The sequence below is a fragment of the Ochotona curzoniae genome, unplaced genomic scaffold (genome assembly GCF_017591425.1).
Source record: "Ochotona curzoniae isolate NIBS_2020 unplaced genomic scaffold, NIBS_Ocur_1.0 contig_517, whole genome shotgun sequence".
In the NCBI taxonomy this organism is placed as follows: domain Eukaryota; kingdom Metazoa; phylum Chordata; class Mammalia; order Lagomorpha; family Ochotonidae; genus Ochotona; species Ochotona curzoniae.
In genome coordinates, this window is record NW_024466454.1 from 476,931 (window position 1) to 496,108 (window position 19,178).

Below are 19,178 nucleotides of genomic sequence, written 5' to 3' on the forward strand. Positions count from 1 at the left end.
GTCCCAAGGCTCTGGGCTGTCCTCCACTGCTTTCTGAGGCCACAAGCAGGGAGCTGGAAGAGAAGTGCAGCGTTGATATGAACCAGCTCCCATATGGGATCCCAGTGCATGCAAGGCGAGGGCTTAGCCACTAAGCTACCATATCGGACCCAGATGTTCACTTTTTTATGATTGATTGATCTGAATGGCAGAGTGATAGATCTTCTATGTGCTGGTTTGCTCCTCAGATGTCCATAATATCCAGGCCTTCCATGAGGAAGCCTGGAAATCTATCTGAGTCTTCCCTACGGGTGGCAGGGGCCCAAGATTTTGGGCTGTTATCTCATGCCTTCTCAGGTGCATTAGCAGGGAGGTGGATGGAAAGTGGAGCAGTCAGGACTTGAACCAACACTTCAGTATGGGGTCCTGCCATCCTAAGAGTTGGCTTAAACTGCTGTGTTGCAATGCTAATTCCTTGAAATCCCTTTTAACAGTGCACACTCTCAGGAGGAACATGCACACACAGCTAACATGTGTCACCTGTCAAAGCTGGAAGATCTTTTGGAATTTATCTAGTCTCTTTGTTCATTAATCAGAGTAGAACACTGAGTGAAACATCTGCCCGGGTCACACAGTCACAAGGACTGGGAGACCTATGCATCTCGGTTTTTCTCCTGGGTGACGACGAGAGCCTTGGGGTACCCACTGGGGACAGGGAGAGAGCAGGCCTGAAAGGTCTTGTCAGCTGAGAACAGGAAACCAACTGGCCACCTGCCTCTGGCAGCTCACCTAGGAGGGATCTTCCATCTGGCCCTTCCCTTGAGTGGTTCTGCCAAGGTTACCTTCAGGAATCTTGAGCTTCCCATGTCCTTTGGCTGCAGACAGCTGTCTGAGAGAAAGCAGAGGGAAGGGTATAAGTGAGGTTGGAGGCTCAGGGAGAGAGCAGGGTTGCCCTGGAAAAGCAGAGAATGGCTTTTGCTGGGCATCTTCAGGTGTGGGCCCCACTTTTCTTATCCTGACTCCTGGTTCTGGCTAGAGGCCTCTTTGGCAAAGTTCTTCAGTGAGACTCAAAACTGAAGGTTCTTCTCCAGCAACCCAAGGGTGGGATGTTTTAGTAATTGGAAGTGGATTTCCATGGCTTCGTTACAGCCTACCAGAGTTTTCTAGCTCTTGTTTCTGATTTCCCTACTGTGGTAGTACCTAGCTTCATGCTGTGCTCTCAAGGTGACAGGCCATGGGTACAGAGAGTAACCACCTTGAAGAGGACAGATGGGGTCAGGTCCCTCTCCCAAGCTTCCCTAACACCTGGATCAGGGCGTCTGTCACAGTGCATTTTTCTCTTTTCTGCCTAGAGCAATTTGGATGTCAGGCAGGAACCATGTTTATGTCTTCTGTACAATATCTGATGCATAATAAATAGTTGTCTGTTGAGTGAGTGAGGGAGAGATTCAGTGAATAAGTGAATGAATGAATATGTTGAACAGGACACATCACATGTTGTTCAACAGTTTCCCCTGGGTCCTGAGTCAGTAACTCCAGACTATAGGCTTTTAGTCTATTTCAACTCTCCCTCCCGGCAATATCATCCTGCCTCAGTGTGCCTTTGTGCCCAGGATGACAACATGGCCACCCCTCAAATGCCTGCAACAACCAGGACTGGGCCAGGTGATGCCAAGAATCTGGAACTCAATTTGGATCTCCACATGTGGGTGACCCAACTGCTTGGGCCATCACTTGCTGCCTCCCTCAGTGTATATTAGCAGGAAGCTAGAATCAGGGACAGAGCTGGGCCTGGAACCCAGGTGCTCCAAAATGAAATCTGGGCATCCCAGATGGCATCTTTTTTTTTTTAAAGACTTATTTATTTTTATTGCAAAGTCAGATATACAGAGGGGAGGAGAGACAGAGAGGAAGATCTTCTATCCAATGATTCTCTCCCCAAGTGACCTCAATGGCCAGTGCTGCTCCAATCTGAAGCCAGGAGCCAGGAACCTCCTCCGGGTCCCCCACGTGGGTGCAGCTTTGGGCCGTCCTCAACTGCTTTCCCAGGCCACAAGCAGGGAGCTGGATGGGAAGTGGAGTTGCTGGGATTAGAACCGGCGCCCATATGGGATCCTGGCACATTTAAGGCAAGGACTTCAGCTGCCAGGCCATGCTGCCGGGCACCCCAGATAGCATCTTAACGGTTGCACTACATGCCCACTCCAATGCTTGCTTGCTTGCTTGCTTGCTTTCTTTCTTTCTTTCTTTCTTTCTTTCTTTCTTTCTTTCTTTCTTTCTTTCTTTTTTAAAAGATTTATTTATTTATTGGAAAGTCAGATATAGAGAGAGGAGGAGAGAAGAGAGGAAGATCTTCCGTCCGATGATTTGCTCCCCAAATGCATGCAACGGGCCAATGCTATGCCGATCTGAAGCCAGGATCCAGGAACTTCTTCTGGGTATCCCACACAGGTGCAGGGTCCCAAAGCTTTGGCCGTCCTCGACTGCTTTCCCAGGCCACAAACAGGGAGCTGGAAGGGAAGTGGGGCTGCCAGGATTAGAACTGGCACCCATATGGGATCCCGGCGCGTTCAAGACAAGGACTTTAGTTGCTAGGCCATGCTGCCGGGCCCTCCAATGCTTTCTTAAAGCATAGATATTAACATCTTAATCATTCAATATAGCATGTGAATATGGATTCTCTTTAATTTTATCCATGGTTTAGTGTTGCACAGTGTCAGTGTGTCAGAATGCGCAAGGGATCTTCAACAAGTTCATAAAAAATGCATATTGTGGGTGCTGGCATTGTGGCCTAGGAGGTTAAACCATGCCTGTAGTGCCAGCATCCCATATGGGTGCCAGTTCAAGCCTTCACTGTTCTACTTCCGATCCAGCTCCCTGCTAATGTGCTGGGAAAGCAGTGGAGGATGGGCCAACTCAAGTAGGAAACCTGGACGAAGTTCCTAGCTCCTGGCTGGGTCCTGTTGAGTCCCAGCTATTGCGGCCATAGTCACAGATGGAAGATCTCTCTCTCTTTGCTTTTCAAATAAATAAATCTTAGAAAAGAAAGTACATATGTGTGTATGTGTATATACATATGTGTGTATGTATGAATTTCAAAATTGTTTTTCACCAAAATTATCTTTTTAAAATTTTTGGTATATTTTAATTTTCTTTGAAAGAGAGACAAATGGAAAGATTTCCCATCTGCTGCTTCACTCCCCAAATACCCGCAACAGCTGGGTCTAGGCCAGGTGGAAGCCAGGAGCCTCAAGTTGTGGAGCCGTCATCCCAAGGTGTGCATAGGCACAAGCGGGAAGCGGAGCGGCCAGCAGAGCCAGGACTTGCCCGGGCCCTCGCACGTGGGGTGTGGGTGTCCCAAGCAGCATCTTTCCTGCTGTGCAGAATGTCTGCTCTCCTTGCTCATCTCTCATTCCACTTTTTCATGAACCTTTTGAAGTATCTTCATGTTTCAGCATGTGACAAATCATGCACAGATAAAAACAATGTTTTCTTCATCTTTACTATTATAGAGTCTTTTATTGCGAAACTTTCTATAAGCTGGGGTGTGTGTGTGTGTGTCACATCACTGGGACAAAATACAATATGTTTTTTATTTTAATTGGTACCACCAAATCGCTCTTTAAGAAAAGCTGTAAATTCACTAGTGGAGTGTCATTTCCCCACATCTTGGCTAATAATTGATACCAGTCTTTTGGTTTTTACTGATCTTCTGTGTTAATAGTTGTATCCAGTTATCTTTACTGAGTGGACACTTCTGTTATGGAGGCCGGGTGGCCTTTGTATTTCCTGGCTGGTTGTGTCTGCTTTTCACTTAATTGTTCTGTCCTCCGCTGGGTTATTTGCCTTCTCTCTGAGCTGCTTTTCCTATATGTTCTGACATCTGCCTGACGGCCACTGCAGCTCCGTTTCTTACTCAGGCTGCTCTCTAGTCTCATGGTGAGTGGAACTGGCTTTTCTCCTCTTTAAAAGTCAGGCTGCTGTTGCTCATTCTCTAATATTCTGGCTGGTCTTCTTCCTGTTCTCTCTGGCTGCTCTGAGCTCACCTGAGGGTTCAGTAAACCATCTGCAAGTTCCCTGGCAGCCCCAAGGTGCTAGTGCCTGGGTCTGGATCTCAGCCACAGACTGCCTTCGGTTCCTCATATTGTTAAAGTGGACCTTTATTTAACTCACTTTTATTTATTTGAAAAATAGATCGAAAGCTAGGGAAGTGAAAGATCTTCCTTCTGCTGGTTCATTCCCCCAAACCCGTGCAACATCCACAACTGGGCCAGGCCAGAGGTGGAGGCAGTCTGGTCTGCCACATGGTTGGCAGCAATCCAGCTCCGTAGGCTGTGACCCGTTGCTTCCCATTGGGTGGGAAGCTGGAGCCAGGCATGGAGCCAGGATCCAGTCACAGGCGCTCCAATTTGGGATGGAAGTATCCCGAGTGACAAGGTCACCCCTGGCTGGAGCTTTACATCCCTCCTCCCCCGTCTTGGAATCAGCCTCTCTAGCTGAGATGGTTTTGCTCTTACCAGTCAAGAACCCTTTTCTTGATAATGATGCAGAACTCAGCCCAGGGGTTGAAGTTTAGCTTTCTCTACTTAATGCTACATCCTCATCTTCCTTGAATGGACAAACCTATGTTTCTGCTCTGAAGCCTTTCCCTCTTTTATCTCAATACTCAGATGAACAGACATTTTGTTTTGCTTTAAAAATGAAATGTGCTTGCAGAAACACTTCAGCTGCTTCCAGACTTCACCTTGTGCCATCTGTCGTGTCGCTCCCGTTCCTCTAGGTGTCTTACACTGGATTTTGTGCCCTGGCTTCCATTCCTTTTTCCTGGCCTGTATGATCCAAGCTCCCCCACTTCTCTGGGCTGTTACACCAGAGCTGGCAGTTGCATCCCTTCTCACGTCCCAGTTTCACTCAGTTCCTTGTGGCTGCTTAGGGTCCTGATAAAAGAATTTGAGGATGGAGTTGGGCTTCCCAGGAGGAGGTGCTGTGATTGATAAAGGGTGACTGCCCGTAAACTTGAGGATGAATTTATTAGCTAAGATCTGGGTTATTGTTTTATTTGCTTGTTTGTTTGCTTTATGGGGTCTTTTTGGAATTTTTTTTGTTACTTTTTATACCCCAAAAATGTGTAACTAGCCCTCAGCTGCTGCTTTTGAAAGCATTCTTTTCCTTTAAAGGTTGTTGTATTGTCTCTAGTTTTCTCGAACTTAGTAAAATTTATTCTTATTGTGTTCTTCATAGACTCTAAAAAATGTGTGGTCATGTTGTGGGGAGTCAGATGGGATAATGGGTAGTTAAGGTCTCTGATCCCTGGTGAAGCTACCTTTTAAAACACAAAATTATGCTTCTCCCCATCTCTTATTCTTCCAAGAGCATGGTCTCCTCTTGAGGGAGAAATGAAAGACAGAATCAACATATCACTTTCCATCTCTTAGAGTTTTTATCACAACAAAGCAAGAAGACATAGCCCATGCTAATCCCATCTCTGGGATACTGTCAAAGAAATGGTGCCTGGGTTTTCAGCTCATCAGAACTGTTGAAGGAAGCCACCAGTGACACTCTTCTGATGGCCTTTGGTTCTGGATCAGGTGCATCTTCGCTGCCTGTTGTGAATGATTTGTTTCATCTCTACCCTTTGTCACCTCCTCCCCCAGCCCCATCTGAAGTGGTGCATAAAAAGACACCACTTCCACGGGTCTTTTTCCCTTGGAGCTCCCTCCTGTGTCTGTGACCGGAGCCCTCCTTTTGTCTTTTCTTAAATAAATCTTGCCTTGCAAGATTTATCTTTCCTGTGAGACAAGAAACGATTTGGGTCGAATTTCCAGCAACAATATATACCCAAGGTCCTTTCTGTAAAAACAGAAAACAAAACCATGACCACTTCTACTGAGCCAGAAGATAGACATAATAGTGTTATCCTTCAACTTTCTGAGACATAAAATTGTCAGCCACAGCCAGGCACAGACTTATTACATGTCTGTTTTTCCAAAAGATGTGCAGACATTTGGTTAGTTAAAATTATTCATCACACAGTCTTGAATCTTTCTCTTTTAGTCGTGTTCTGCATTGGACAACCTCCTTGTAGCTCCAGTCTAGCAGTTTCCCCTCTCCCTCTCTGATTTTTACCCAGATGCTCCTGTTCATATTCACGCACGCAGATGCTCTTGTTGTGGATGGAGATGGAGGGTTGTAACTCTCCATCACAGGTGACAGAAGATGCGAAGTTACCTCACAGGCTAGAGGAGGGGAGTGCTGGTGGCGGATATCACTGAAAAATTCAGGATAGAACTGGCTTCAGAAACAGCTGTGTCCAGGGCTCAGGCGTCATTACAAGTCCTTCAGTCCCTGCCCAACTCTGCCCTGGATTCAGAATCGAGCTCTTTGTTAGGTCTCTGGTACATCTGGGAACTGTCAGCCAGGTAGTTATAGTGGTGGGGGACAAGAAGATGGTTAGCAAGTACAGGGATGTGGTTGGATAGGAAGAACAAAGAATGTCTAATGTCTATGCCACAGTGGGCTAATTGTTACTGATAATAATTAATTAAATATATCAAGCTAGCTAGTAGAGAGGGTTTCACATGGTTCGCCAACCCAGAGAAGGAGTAAGTGAGGTGATGTATACACCTGTTGCCCAGATCTGATCATCTGACATTGTACTTGTCATGCTGTGGCCCTCACCTATGTACAATTTTTTTTTAAAGATTTATTTTTATTATTTTTTTATTGGAAAGGCAGATATATAGAGAGGAGAGACAGAGAAGAAGATCTTCCGTCCGATGATTCACTCCCCAAGAGAGCGCAACGGCCTATACTATGCCGGTCCGAAGCCAGGAGCCTCTTCCGGGTCTCCCACGCGGGTGCAGAGTCCCAAAGCTTTGGGCTGTCCTCCACTGCTTTCCAGGGCCACAGGCAAGGAGCTGGAAGGGAAGCGGGGCTGCCGGGATTAGAACCGGCGCCCATATGGGATCCCGGGCGTGCAAGACGAGGACCTTAACCACTGTGCCACCGCACCGGGCCCACCTATGTACAATTTTTAAGTGTCTGTTAATAGATGTGTTTTTGTTAAAAGATGTGTTTATTAATTTGAAAGGCAGAGTTAGAGAGGAGAAGGGAGAAGGAAGGAAGGAAAGAGCTCTTCTCTCTGCTGATTTGTTTCCTAGGTGGCTGTAATAGCCAGGGCTGGGCGAGGCTCAAGCCAGAAGCTTCATCCAGGTCTCCCACATGGGTAGCAGGGGCCCATACACCAGTACCATCTTCTGCTGCCTTCTGCAGGCCATTTTCAGGAAGCTGGATCAGAAGCGAAGGAGCTGGGACACACAAAGCATTGCCCACATGGGATGGCAGGCAGTGATTTTATCTGCCATGGCATGATGACAGTCCCCCCGCCCCCCCCATTCATTTATAAAAAAAAAAAAAAGATTTGTTTGTGCCTAGCACAGTATCCTAATGGCTAAAGTCTTCACTTTGCATGTGTCTGGATTCCATATAGTCACTGGTTAATACACCAGGGGCTCTGCTTCCCATCCAGCTCTCTGCTTGTGGCCTGGGAAAACAGTTGAGAACAGCCCAAAGCATTGGAACCATGCAGTTGTGTGGGAGACCCCATGGAAGCTCTAGGCTCCTGGCTTCAGATGGACCCAGCTCCACTGTTGCAGCCACCTGAGGAGTGAGTCATTGGACAGAAGATCTTCCTCTCTGTCTCTCCTCTCTGTGTTTCTGACATTCTAATTAAAAATAATAATAAGTGTTTAAAAAAAGATTTATTTATTTTTATTGGAAATGCAGATCAGATTTATGGAGAGGAGAGACAAAGAGAAAAATATTCCATTTACTGGTTCACTCCCCAAATGGCCACGATGGCTGGAGCTAAGCTCATCTGAAGCCAGGAGCCAGAAGCTGCTTCTGGTCGCCCACGTGATTGCAGGGTCCCAAGGCCTTGGGCCATCCTCTGCTGCTTTCCCAGGCCATTAGCAGAGAGCTGGAAGGTAAGTGGAGCAGCCAGGTCATGAACTAGCACCCATATGGCGTCCCAGCGCTTGCAAGGTGAGGATTTAGCTATTGAGTCATTGCACCAGGCCCTCTTCCCATTCACGTTTTAAATGTCCTGTAGCATGCTTACATAGCACACTGACATGCAGTAAATACTGTATGTCAGGAATACTGGTTTCCAGAGTCTGGGGGATAATTTTATTGGCCTCTTTTTCTTCACTCCCTTCCAGTGTCGTCATTAATGCTCTAGACCCCTTAATAAAAAGGCTCCTGTGAGCAGCAGGTGCCTTCTTGCTTGCTGGGACGTGCCCTGTCCCTAGAGTGGGAGCTCTGGTTGGCAGCCCGGACTCTCTGCGGCACTGTCTATACGCCTGTTCATCAGCTCCTCTCTCATCTAGCCTCATCTGACCTCATTCCTCTGGCCCAGGAGCCAAGCTGAGAGCCCGCTGCCCTTGCTGTCTCTGTCCTCTTGTTTCCAGCACATGGTTCAGCATCACTTGCTGGAGACCCCGCCTACTACTGTGCACTGTAGGGGACACTGAGTGCTGTGGCTGAGCCTGCTGTGTCCCTTCTTCCCTGAATAATTCAGAATTCTCCTGCCTGTTCTTGTTCTGCCACCTGCCTGACTGACCGACCCTGGACTCCTGTAAGCCTGGCTTCTCCACTTGCCTTGTTGGATTGCCTCTGCTGTCCTAAGGACACTTTGTCCTCTGTGACAGGCCTGAGCACTGCCCACGGGGGTCAGTTTGCACTTGGGACTCGCAAAGCTGCCCCACGGTTACTCAGGCAAGAGGGTGTATCAGATGACAGCTTGTCTCGTTTCTCAGCTTCCAAGCCTCTCTGGTCTTTCTTCAGTGTACCTGTAATGCTGGCAGGGCTGAATTAACACACAAACTTATCAGCTTTGGAGAAAAATCTCATTTTCTTAGCCTAACTTTTGAACTCCTGTGTTGGCCTGCCCCTACATATACCTTTAATTCATCTCTTGCTACTCCTGATTTCCCTTCCTTTAAAAAAAATTTATTGATTGATTGATTTTGAAAAGCAAATGAGATTGAAAGAGAGATCTTCCATCTGCTGCTTTACTCCTCAAATGGCAGCAACAGCAAAGGCTGGGCCAGGCTAAAGCAGGAGCTTGGAACTCTATCTGTGTCTCCTGTGCAGGGGCCCGAGCACTTGAGTCATCTGCTGCTTTCCCAGGCCATTAGGGAGCCAGATGGGAAGTGCAGTAGCCAGGTCTCAAATCGGTGCCCATATAGGATGCTGGCCTTGCAGGCAGTAGCTTAATCCACTGTGCCACAGTCTAGCTTGTTTCTGATTGTTATTATTTATTTACTTATTTTTATTTAAAAGAGGGATGGACAGAGAGTTTCCATCTACTGCTTTCACTCCCCAGAGGGCTGCCATGGCCGAGGCTGGGCCAGTCTGAAGCCAAGAAACAGGAGCTTCGTCTGAGTTAGCCACATAGGTTGCAGGGGCCCAAGCTCTTGAGTTATTTTCTGTTCATGGGCCCTGGATCAAAGTGGAGCAGCCAGGACACAAACCAGGGCCTGTACAGACTGTAGCTTTGCCTGTTACATCACACCAGTCCTGTTTATGATTTTCTATGCCTCAGTACTACTGAACTTCTTTTAACAACTTGAATTGATGCATTTGTTCTTGCATTCACTTATTTCATCTGCTATTCTACAAATACTTTTGAAATCATATTGTGAGTCAGTCAGTGTTAAAGAAGCTGAAAATGTAACAGTGTTCAGAGAAAGAAGCAAAACCTTATGCATCTTCATGCTGGAAAAGGGAGACAAAACAGCTCCACAAATAGATGAATGATGGGTCCATAAGTTTAACCAACATGCATCAAAGCAATAAAACAGAGTACTGAGATAGGGAGGGACCAGGGTCTAGATTAGAGTCACTTTTGTCTGGGAGGCATGGGAAGGCCTCTTTTAGGGCCTGATATGGAGGCGGGACCTGGTCGACCCTAGAAAGTCAGATATGCAGATCTTCTAGGAAGAGTATTCTGGGCAAGGAATGGTATGCACAGATGCTCCGAGGCAAAGTGAGCATGAGAAGACTGTGATGGTTCCTGGGGCTCCAGCCTCCCTCTGGCCTTGCTCCTCTGCTCCATCCCTTTCCCTCTACCAGGACTACTCCACCATGGCTTGCAGGTCTTAGCACTCCTTAGCACTCCTTCCCTTTATCCTATATCCTTCATGCTAAAGCTATGTTGCCGTGCTTCCTCATTGTCATCCCCACCAGCCTTTACACTTCAGTGCCTAGCACAGAGTAAGTGCTCAGGTAATGGATAGGTGGGTGGGAGTTTGGCTGGCTGGGAAGGAAGGGAGCTGTTTGGATAAACAAAGCAACTGTGAGATGTTCTGTAGTGATTTGGGACGACCAGGACTGATGTGAACACTGTTGTGGGACTCGTGTGGGGCAATCAGCCCCAAACAGCCCCCACATTTTGAGCTATCTGCACTGTTTTTGGAGAACTAAATCTTTGGGCTTCCAAACTCTGACCACCTGAAAGTGTGAAGTGTAGCTGCACCAGCCTCTGGGGCCCTCAGCAGAGGTAATTTGTGGATGCGTTTTTCAGTCCAGTGCAAGGCTCTGCAGTAGCAGGGTCAGTTACGGTCTGAGTCTAGCTTCTGAACTGATGGCATGACTCAGGCCCAGTGGGTTCCTGTCTTTGAATTCCTGTACCATGACCCATAAGGAAGACGTTGTTGTTAGTTCTGTGGGGTTGTGCGATCAGAAGAGGTAATACAGGGCTTAGCTCACAGTTTTGCATTCATTAAGTGCTGAGCTAACAGTGACTGCTGCTACCATTGTTGATGACCCAGTCCTTCATCAGAGACAGGTTATTGTAACTAATCTGTTACTCGTGAGTGCCCTAGCCTCTCTGTGCTGGACAATCTGCTTCTTGCAACAATTGTTTTAAGAGCTAAAAACTGGCCTATGTCAAATTCCTGGTGCAAAGTAAGGCCCAGCCCATGGCAACAATAACAAAGCAATAACCATTAAACAAACGCGGACGACCCAGTCTATAATGCTATAGAGAGATGGAAAGTCAGTATGCATCACAAGTGCCAGAGCTTCAGACAAGCCTAGCTGAGCCGTGACGGGGTCCAGCTTGCCCAGGTAAAGAGAAGGCAGGATTCTCCAAGCAGGCAGGAACAAAAGGGGGAGACCCAGGAGCCACTGAGCATCTCTCTCCACTTGGTCCAATTTGTCAATCCTTTCAGCCCAGAAAGAGTTTTTCTAACAGTCACTCCAGTGAAGCAAGACGCAGCTCAGCTTGACAGCCTGGTGACTTCATTGATTCTGCAGCCAAACTCTTTTCAGGGGGAAAGCAGCTGGGAGGACTGTGGAGTGCACCGTCAGAGCTGTCAGGCCCTGCATTGTTAATGTGGGCCAAGCAGACAGAGCATGAAAGGAAGCGGATATCTTCCCTGTCCCAGGGGAGCTGCCCTATTTAACTCTGGGGAGAAGATGAAACCGACCCCTGGTCCTTTCTCCCTAGCTGTCTCCTTCTCGGAGGCTAGGAACCAATCCTGGCTGCTCTGGTCCCCTTTACCTTCAGGCTTTCATACAAGTCTATTGACTGTTTCCAGGATGGATTTGGGGTCTTGAGCCCCACCCTACCCCAAGAAGTCAGTACTTAGGAGGACTTGGGCCTTGTCCACACAGGCTGAGCTGACAGGACTTCTGCCACATGGACCAGCTCAGGTCAAATTTGCCAAAAATGTCAGTGATCTGACCCTTGTTCATGGGCAATTGATTGAGTCATGCAGGTAAAGAGATCAAGGAAGGATTCTTCCAGGGAGGGGTGTCAACAGAGGATCCATATCTGCCAGTGTGACCAAGTCCCCTTGTCTTTGAGTGAGATTTAATGTGGTTTAAGTAGGAGAAAAACATGATTCTTTGGAGTCTGGTAACATTGAGTTTGAAGGCAGAATTAAGTAATAATTGGTGCAGAGTTTCTTGGCAAGATCTTTTTGCTTCCTTATTCTTACAACAAAAAGGAATGAGAAAAAAAAAAAAACACATTTTCCCAATACCAGAGAGAAGCAAGAATGTTCTGTAAGCAGGCACATAGCATCCCTGTGGTGAGCTGAAAATAGAGAAGCCCAATTCCAGCGATGAAGGGCTCAGCCCCTTGTGTCAATCAGGGACTGCATTTGTTGCTGGTTACATAAAATAACTCAACTTCAGGTGGCCTGGGGAAGGAGGACTTTAGCTTTTTCACAGAACAGGTCTGGAGTAGAGAGTCCATGCCGGTGCAGTGACTCCGTGCTGCCATCAGAGAGCCGAACTGTTTCTGGCCATTTACCCAGATGTTAGCACGTGGCATTCATTCAGTCTCACTTTTGTCACCTTACGGTTCAAGGCAAGAGAAAGGGAAGGAGGGGTCCAAACACTTCTGCCATTTTTCATTGCTTTCCCAGTGCAATAGCAGGGATTGGCAGTGGAGCAGCCAGGACTCAAAACAACAGTCATATGAGATGCAGGCAGTGCAGGTAGAAGCTTAGCTTACTGTACTACAACAGTGGCCCCCCATCTCCCTGAAAACGTAAATTTTTGCAGGCTGTGTTTCTGCTTTAATAATGTTGGGGCAAAGAAAGCCAAGACTAAATAGTGAACAGTCAAAGCATTTTTTGCATTGGTGGGTATCCTGTATGCCAGACAGTGTATTGTGTTATTTGTGGGCCTTGCCTCCTTTAATCTTCACAATACCCCAAGAGAGGTAGCAGCTGCTGTTGCATTTCACAGATGAGGAACCTGAGATTAAAGGTTAGTTGTCCAGGGTCATCAAGCTCGGTTATAACAGAGCCAGCTCTTGAATCTAGATCTTTCTGGTCTGAAGCCCTGAATTTGTAGTTTACAAAAAGTGATGCCTGTGGCCAAAATGGTCCTTATACGTCAGCAGTTCTCTGTGTTTTTGACCAGTCGTTGATTCCAGGTGTCCTCTGTGACAACGATGACCTGCTTGGGAAAGGCTTGTGTCACCTTAGCTAAACATTTCTGCTTTGCATGGCCAGGTTCTCTGAATGACATAGTCGTGACGGCCTGGGGTGCTTTATTCTTTCATTGTGCTAAATCGAGCATCTTAGATCTCCTCTGTGACAAGTCTCCTGATTTGAAAAGCTGTGTGTTGAATTGTGAGGGATGCAGGACAGGACAAGAGCTAGGAAATGTTGATGTCCTTAAGTCTCATAATGTCAGGAGTTAAACGTTTAATCCAGATGAGGTGGAAGACCAGGGACCTCAACTCCAGCTGTTGCAGCCACTTGGGGAGTGAATCAGTGGATAGGAGGCAAGATCTCTGTCTGCTTCTCTCTGGAAATCTGATCCACCTTTCCAATAAAAATAAATAAATCTAAAAGAGAGAGAAAAGAAAAAGGTTTGTCAAACCCTTTTAAACATATTTCCAGGAAGTACTGGCATGGGTGGGACTGTGTATACCAAATATATGCAGGGCAAGGACTAAGATTTATGAATCTGACTATAAAGATAGCTTTTAGGTTAGGAAACAGTGACAGTTGCTGTAACTGGGGATCAGTTGGTCAGGATGACATTAAATAGTGCTACCATCATCAAATTAGGATTTGGAGTTGCCTGGGGTTGAAAGCAGAGGCAGTTTTCTCTGCCATTTTCTTAAGCCCCAAATGCCCATCCCCGTGGGGAATATGTGGGCTGAGTAAATGCACTGTAATTAATTAGATAAGAAGGAACAGTCAACTTGCGGTTGCTTGAGCTGAGACACTCTCCTTCTTGGGTTGTGGAGTTCAAGAAGCTCTCTGTTCCCTCCCATTCCCTTATTATACGTGTCAGGGGCATATTTGTGGCCACCAGCAAGTATTTCTGACAAAGTGCTGTTTCTCTTTGGGGTGTGAATAACAAGAGGATGGAGTTACTTGACTATCATGGTTGGAGTAACCATTTGGAAATTTCAGAGCAAGGGAAAGCAAAGCAGTGTGCCAGGTTCTAAAGCTTCCACAACTCGAGCAGAGACCCAGAGCTTCGGTCAAAACAACATCAGCCTTAACACAACTCCCATGAGGAATTTCTTTTTTAAGAATTATTCTATTTTTATTGGAAAGTCAGATATACAGAGAGAAGGAGAGACAGAGAGGAAGATCTTCTGTCCATTGATTCACCCCCTGAATCAATGGCTGGAGCTACACTGATCTGAAGCTAGGGGCCTGGAGCCTCTTCCAGGTCTCCCATGTGGGTGCAGGGTCCCAAGACTTTGGGCCATCCTCAACTGCTTTCCTTGCCCTCAAGCAGGGATTTGTATGGGAAGCAGGGCTGCCAGATTAGAACTGGTGTCCATATGGGATCCCAGCATGTGCAAGGCGAGGACTTTAGCTGCTAGGCTACTGCACTGGGCCCTGTGAGGGACTTCTTGAACTTGAGGAATGGTAAAGATAAATGGCCTGGGTAACTTTGAAGACTATTGGTTGGGGTTATGGAAGATTAAACACAGAATGGAAGGACAGTTAAAATACCTATCGTGGGCACACTGTGGCCCCGAGAACTGTGTCCTTATAACCTTACAGCAACACTGCTTTTCCTAATGTAAGTCTATGTCCCTGAATGCTTTGGTAGATCCCTACTGAATATTAGTCAAGGAAGCCCTCAGAGCTCAACATTCTGATGTGCCATTACAAAGCGATGTGTGATGGGATTCCTTCCAACAACAATAACAGAAATCAGACTCAAGCTACCTGAAGTGAGATAGGAAATTTGTTGGATCACAATCATAAAGTCCGAGGATGTGTCTGGTTCAAGTGTGACTGGGTCTAGGTGCTCAGGCCAAGGGCTTAGGACTCTTTCTCTGCTGCTTATTTCACCCTCAAGCAGCATCTGCCCACATAGTTGCATCACTTCAAGGCTAGCTCCAATCCAAGTCCCCAGGCTAATTCTAATTCGTCTGGATTGGCTCATGTGTCAAACCTTGAAGCAATCACCGAGGGTCTGGAGCCTCAACTCGATGGGGAGTAGCAGAGTAAGCTGCACCAGAACCACAAAGCCAGAGAATGAGGCACGGTGATCCTTACGGGAAAGTTGAAATGCTGCTGTTAGCGTGGCAGTGGATTTGGGGTGGGTGTGGGGAGGAAGAATGCCCAAAGAAGTGTCGCACACCCTTACCCCCTACATAGACAAAGCTTAGTGTTTCCATGGTACTTGGACAGTGAGAAATGGGATTGCTTTCTCAGTTGCCCATGTATTTAGTTAAGGCCGGGAGATAGGCCTGCACACCTGAAGAAGCACAGCTCGCATGGGCATTCATATTTTTATTCACTCAGCTAACCTTCAGACTGTCTGATTCACCTGAGTCTGTACTACTAGTTGGTGGTTGAAGTTCTGAGGTTATTGCAAGGACATCTGGGACATGGCCAGAGAGGGAAATTTGTATCTTTTCTGTTATATACTCCCTTGTTGAAATGGACACCTCAGGCTTGGCCTATTTAAGCTGTGGTGGAACTTAAGGCCAGAAGACTTTTACCAAGAAGTAAAACTAGACTGATGGCCCCATCTCCGGGTCCCTGGTAATGTTTCTGGCCTGCCTGGGATGCAGCATGCTCCCCCTGCCTGTCCACCATAGATTCTGCAAAGGTTATGGAGCTGCTGCTATACCACTGATCCAAGAGATAAACTTGGATCCTGTCCTAAGTGAGAGAGGCAACTTACAATGGGACAGTCATGAATGAGAAGGCCTCTACTATGTCCCCTGAAGCTCCCCTTCTAGCTTCAGTTCACATCCTGACCTATGACCCCGCCTCCTTCTCTTAAGTTTCCAGATTTGCATGTGCATAGGTCAAACACACCAGTGCAGAAAAGCAGACACACGTGGGCCCTGGAGTCTGCCTGGGGTGAAGCCCTGGCTTGCTCTGCCCCAGACGGATGCTCATTGATCATCTCTGGGCCTTCATGTCCTTCCCTCTAGCATCTGACTAACAGTAACACTACCTGAAGTAGGTAAGTGTGCTCTGCTTCAGCTGTTCCCTGATGCTGTAGACACGCAGTTATATAAAGAGATGCTGTTCTCTGAAGATCTGACGTGCTGCCAGCTGCACTAGATTCTAGCAGAAGAGATCCATGGCTCAGGAGCCTTCTGTCCAAGCCCCAGAAAGACAGCGGGACAAATAGCAAAGGAAGCAGGAACAGTGAGATGACAGCTCAGGCATGGCCTTCTTGAGAATGTCTCACGGATTCATTGTTTCATTCAGTAGTGTTCATAGAGGACACACTGATACTCCTGACTGGTCATCATGGTAGGCATGCTGGCCTACTGCAATCTGCCAGATGAACTTTAGCAGAACTAGAACTTGTCTAGTTGGGAGTTGCAAGAGCAGACATACATGGCCCCATGGTGTTTCCTAGAGGAGATGACACTTAAGCCAGAGCCCCAAGGCAGAAGCAGGTAGGCACACAGAGCAAGGGGGTAGGCATGACAGGGGTTCCTAGCAGAGGTGAGTGCTGGGAAGAACCTAACATGTGCTCTTCTTTGCAGGGATATGGAGAAGGAGCGACAGGCAGTCCCCCAGGCCAACCACATAGAGTCCTGTCGAGAGTGTGGTCGTGCAGGCCCTGGACACGCAAGGGATTGCCCCCACCGGGGCCACGACGACTCCTTCGGCTTTGAGAGGCGGGAGCAGGAGGAAGAACGGTACCGTTCCCAGAGGGAGCCGCTGGAGGGCAAGCGAGACCGGAGCAAGGCCAGGTCCCCGTACTCACCTGCTGAAGAGGATGCCTTGTTTATGGATCTACCCAGTGGTCCCAGAGGCCAGCAGGCACAGCCCCAGCGTGCAGAGAAGAATGGCCTGCTGCCTGCTTCCTACGGCCCTGGAGAGCAGAATGGGACTGGCCCTTACCAGCGGACCTATCCTTCCAGGACCAACCCTGAGAAGCCCAGCCAGAGAAAGGAGTCCTGGGCGAAGGCGCAGAAGGCGGAAAGCAGAAGGTCAGTAACAGACCAAGCTCACTGTTAATACTATGCTTAATAAGCTAGTGATAGAGGCTGTCATTTCCCTGGCACCTGCTGGGTAAACGTTGGCTTTGAACTCATTCCCTCTGTAACCTCTGGAAATCCCTGGAACTTCCGTTTAAGGAGGGAATGATAGTCCTCATTTACAGACAGGGAACCTGGGGTGTGGGCAAGCAGAAAAGAACCTGCCTGGGGCACACAGAAAAGTGGCAAGGCAGAGTCCAGGCCCAGAACCCACAGGAGATGCCATGGAGAGAATGCGTGAGGCACTCTGTAGGAGCTAGAGCTGACCTCCTCCTCTTGCTGCTTCTGTGCATCCTACAAATGCTTCTGCAAACTAGGATTATCCCGCTCCATTTGTTAGTCCCAGAAGCACAGAGGAATGAGCTTGGCCACACCCATCCTTTCAAGAAGTGGTGTCTGCTTATTTGCCAGGCATACATCTCTTACTGGTTTGCAAAGCCCTGCCTGTGTCTTAGAGTCAACCTCAGACTCCTTAGGGCATGTTTATGAACTGGAGTCCACAGCAGCCACCATGCTGCCTCTTGATCATGAAGACACAGCAGATTCTTCTCTCCATCCTTGGGCAGCTAAAACAAGCCACTGACCAGAGGAGACAGCAGAGCCTGTTGCATCCAGGCTTTGCAGGGGCTGACCCAGCCATGGCGCCACAGCCTGATAAATACCACACTTTGTCCTCTATGTTGGCAAGGCCCAGACTTTTAGCTTGTGGGCTTGAGTGGCAGCAACGCTTCTCAGGGAGTAGCCTGGGCTGGATTCTGGGCATCTGGCAGGGGCGGGGTGTGCACAGGAGGGTTGCTATAACTACTTCAGTGTGGCCCAGGTGGGCAGAGGTAAAGTCACGTTGAAAACATCCTACCCAACTAATGAACATCGCTGTGCAGCAGGCCAGGAGAACTGGAAGGCCTTCTGTGTTGTAGGTGCGGGCAAGCCAGGAGAGGCATGATACCTCCTTGGCCCCACCTGGCATTAACCAGGCAGCAGCTCTGTTTGTTCAAATGTTGTATGTTTTTGGAAACAGAATCATGTGCCCAAATACAGGGGAATGAGGCTGCTATTGTGTGGATCAAGGTAGGCCCCTGGCAAGCGGTGCTAAAATGACCTTCCTGCTGAGCAAAGGCAGCGGAGTTTGTGTTATGCAGCTTCTCATACTCCCTGTTAAGGGACGTGAATCCTGTGGGGAAAAGTATAGGGAGCCACTGGTGAGTGATACAGTCTGACTCATATTTCACAAAGAGGCTAGGACCCAACAGGAGAGGCCCCTGTGATGGTGCAGGATTTGGAGGCTGAAGCTATATAAGAAGTTCAGCAGGATGAGGGAAAAGGGGGATAAGGAAGAGTCATGGGAAGGCTCAGGAAGGAACAGGTGAAGGGGGATTGCATTCCTGACTTCTGAGAAAGGCATCAGGTGGGGCTGCCTCTCAGGCTTGGCTTGGTGAGTAGGGAGGTGTGGTACTGGGCACCGGAGGGAAGCCGTAGGGAGGAGCAGGCTGCCTGAGGAGTGTGGTGCCTGTGATGTGTCTGGGTAAAGGTGTCCCATAGGCTGCACAAAACAAGCTGGAGGGAAATTTGAAAAGCTCTGCTCTAACTGTGGCTACAGTGGATGCCCTGAGAACTATGATTTTTAAAAATTACTTAGTTAATCTGAGAGAAAGTAAACTGTCATCCACATCATCTACAGGGTGCCAGGGTAGTGTGTGCAGCTCGGAGCTCAGAAAGATGAGCTGCTGTCAGAAGCTGGTGCTGGTGTCAAGCCTGCCACTCTGATGTGAGATGTGTACATCTTAACCACTAAACTGAGTACCCACTCCAAAGGCATGATTTTTAAAAACCGTTATTTATGTATTTGGAAGGCAGATAGAGATAGAGAAAGCTATAGATAGATAGATAGATAGATAGATAGATAGATAGATAGATAGATAGATAGATAGATAGATAGATGTATTCTGTCCATTAATTCACTCCCCCAATACCTACAAACCCACAACAGCTAGGGCTGAGCCAGGCTGAAGTCTGGAGCCAGGAACTCCATCTGGGTCTCTTGCATGTGTGGCAGAAATCCAGGTCCTTGGGCCATCATTTGTGCTTCCCAGGTATATTAGCTGGAAGTGGGATCAGAAAGGCAGAGTAAGCTGGGACTCATACCAGAATGTGCAAATGCAGGTGTTCCAAGGCAGTTAACCTGCTGTGCCAC

General features: G+C 47.8%; 1 protein-coding gene across 1 annotated transcript in view; it reads left to right on the forward strand.

Annotated features, from left to right (window-relative positions):
• PLEKHA7 (pleckstrin homology domain containing A7) overlaps positions 1 to 19,178 on the forward strand; it is a 68,144-nt gene that overhangs the window by 15,148 nt on the left and 33,818 nt on the right. Inside the window, exon 6 of the mRNA XM_040988935.1 lies at positions 16,490 to 16,939. Within this exon, the coding sequence (XP_040844869.1) occupies positions 16,490 to 16,939 (450 nt within the window). The remainder of the gene's footprint in view (positions 1 to 16,489; positions 16,940 to 19,178) is intronic.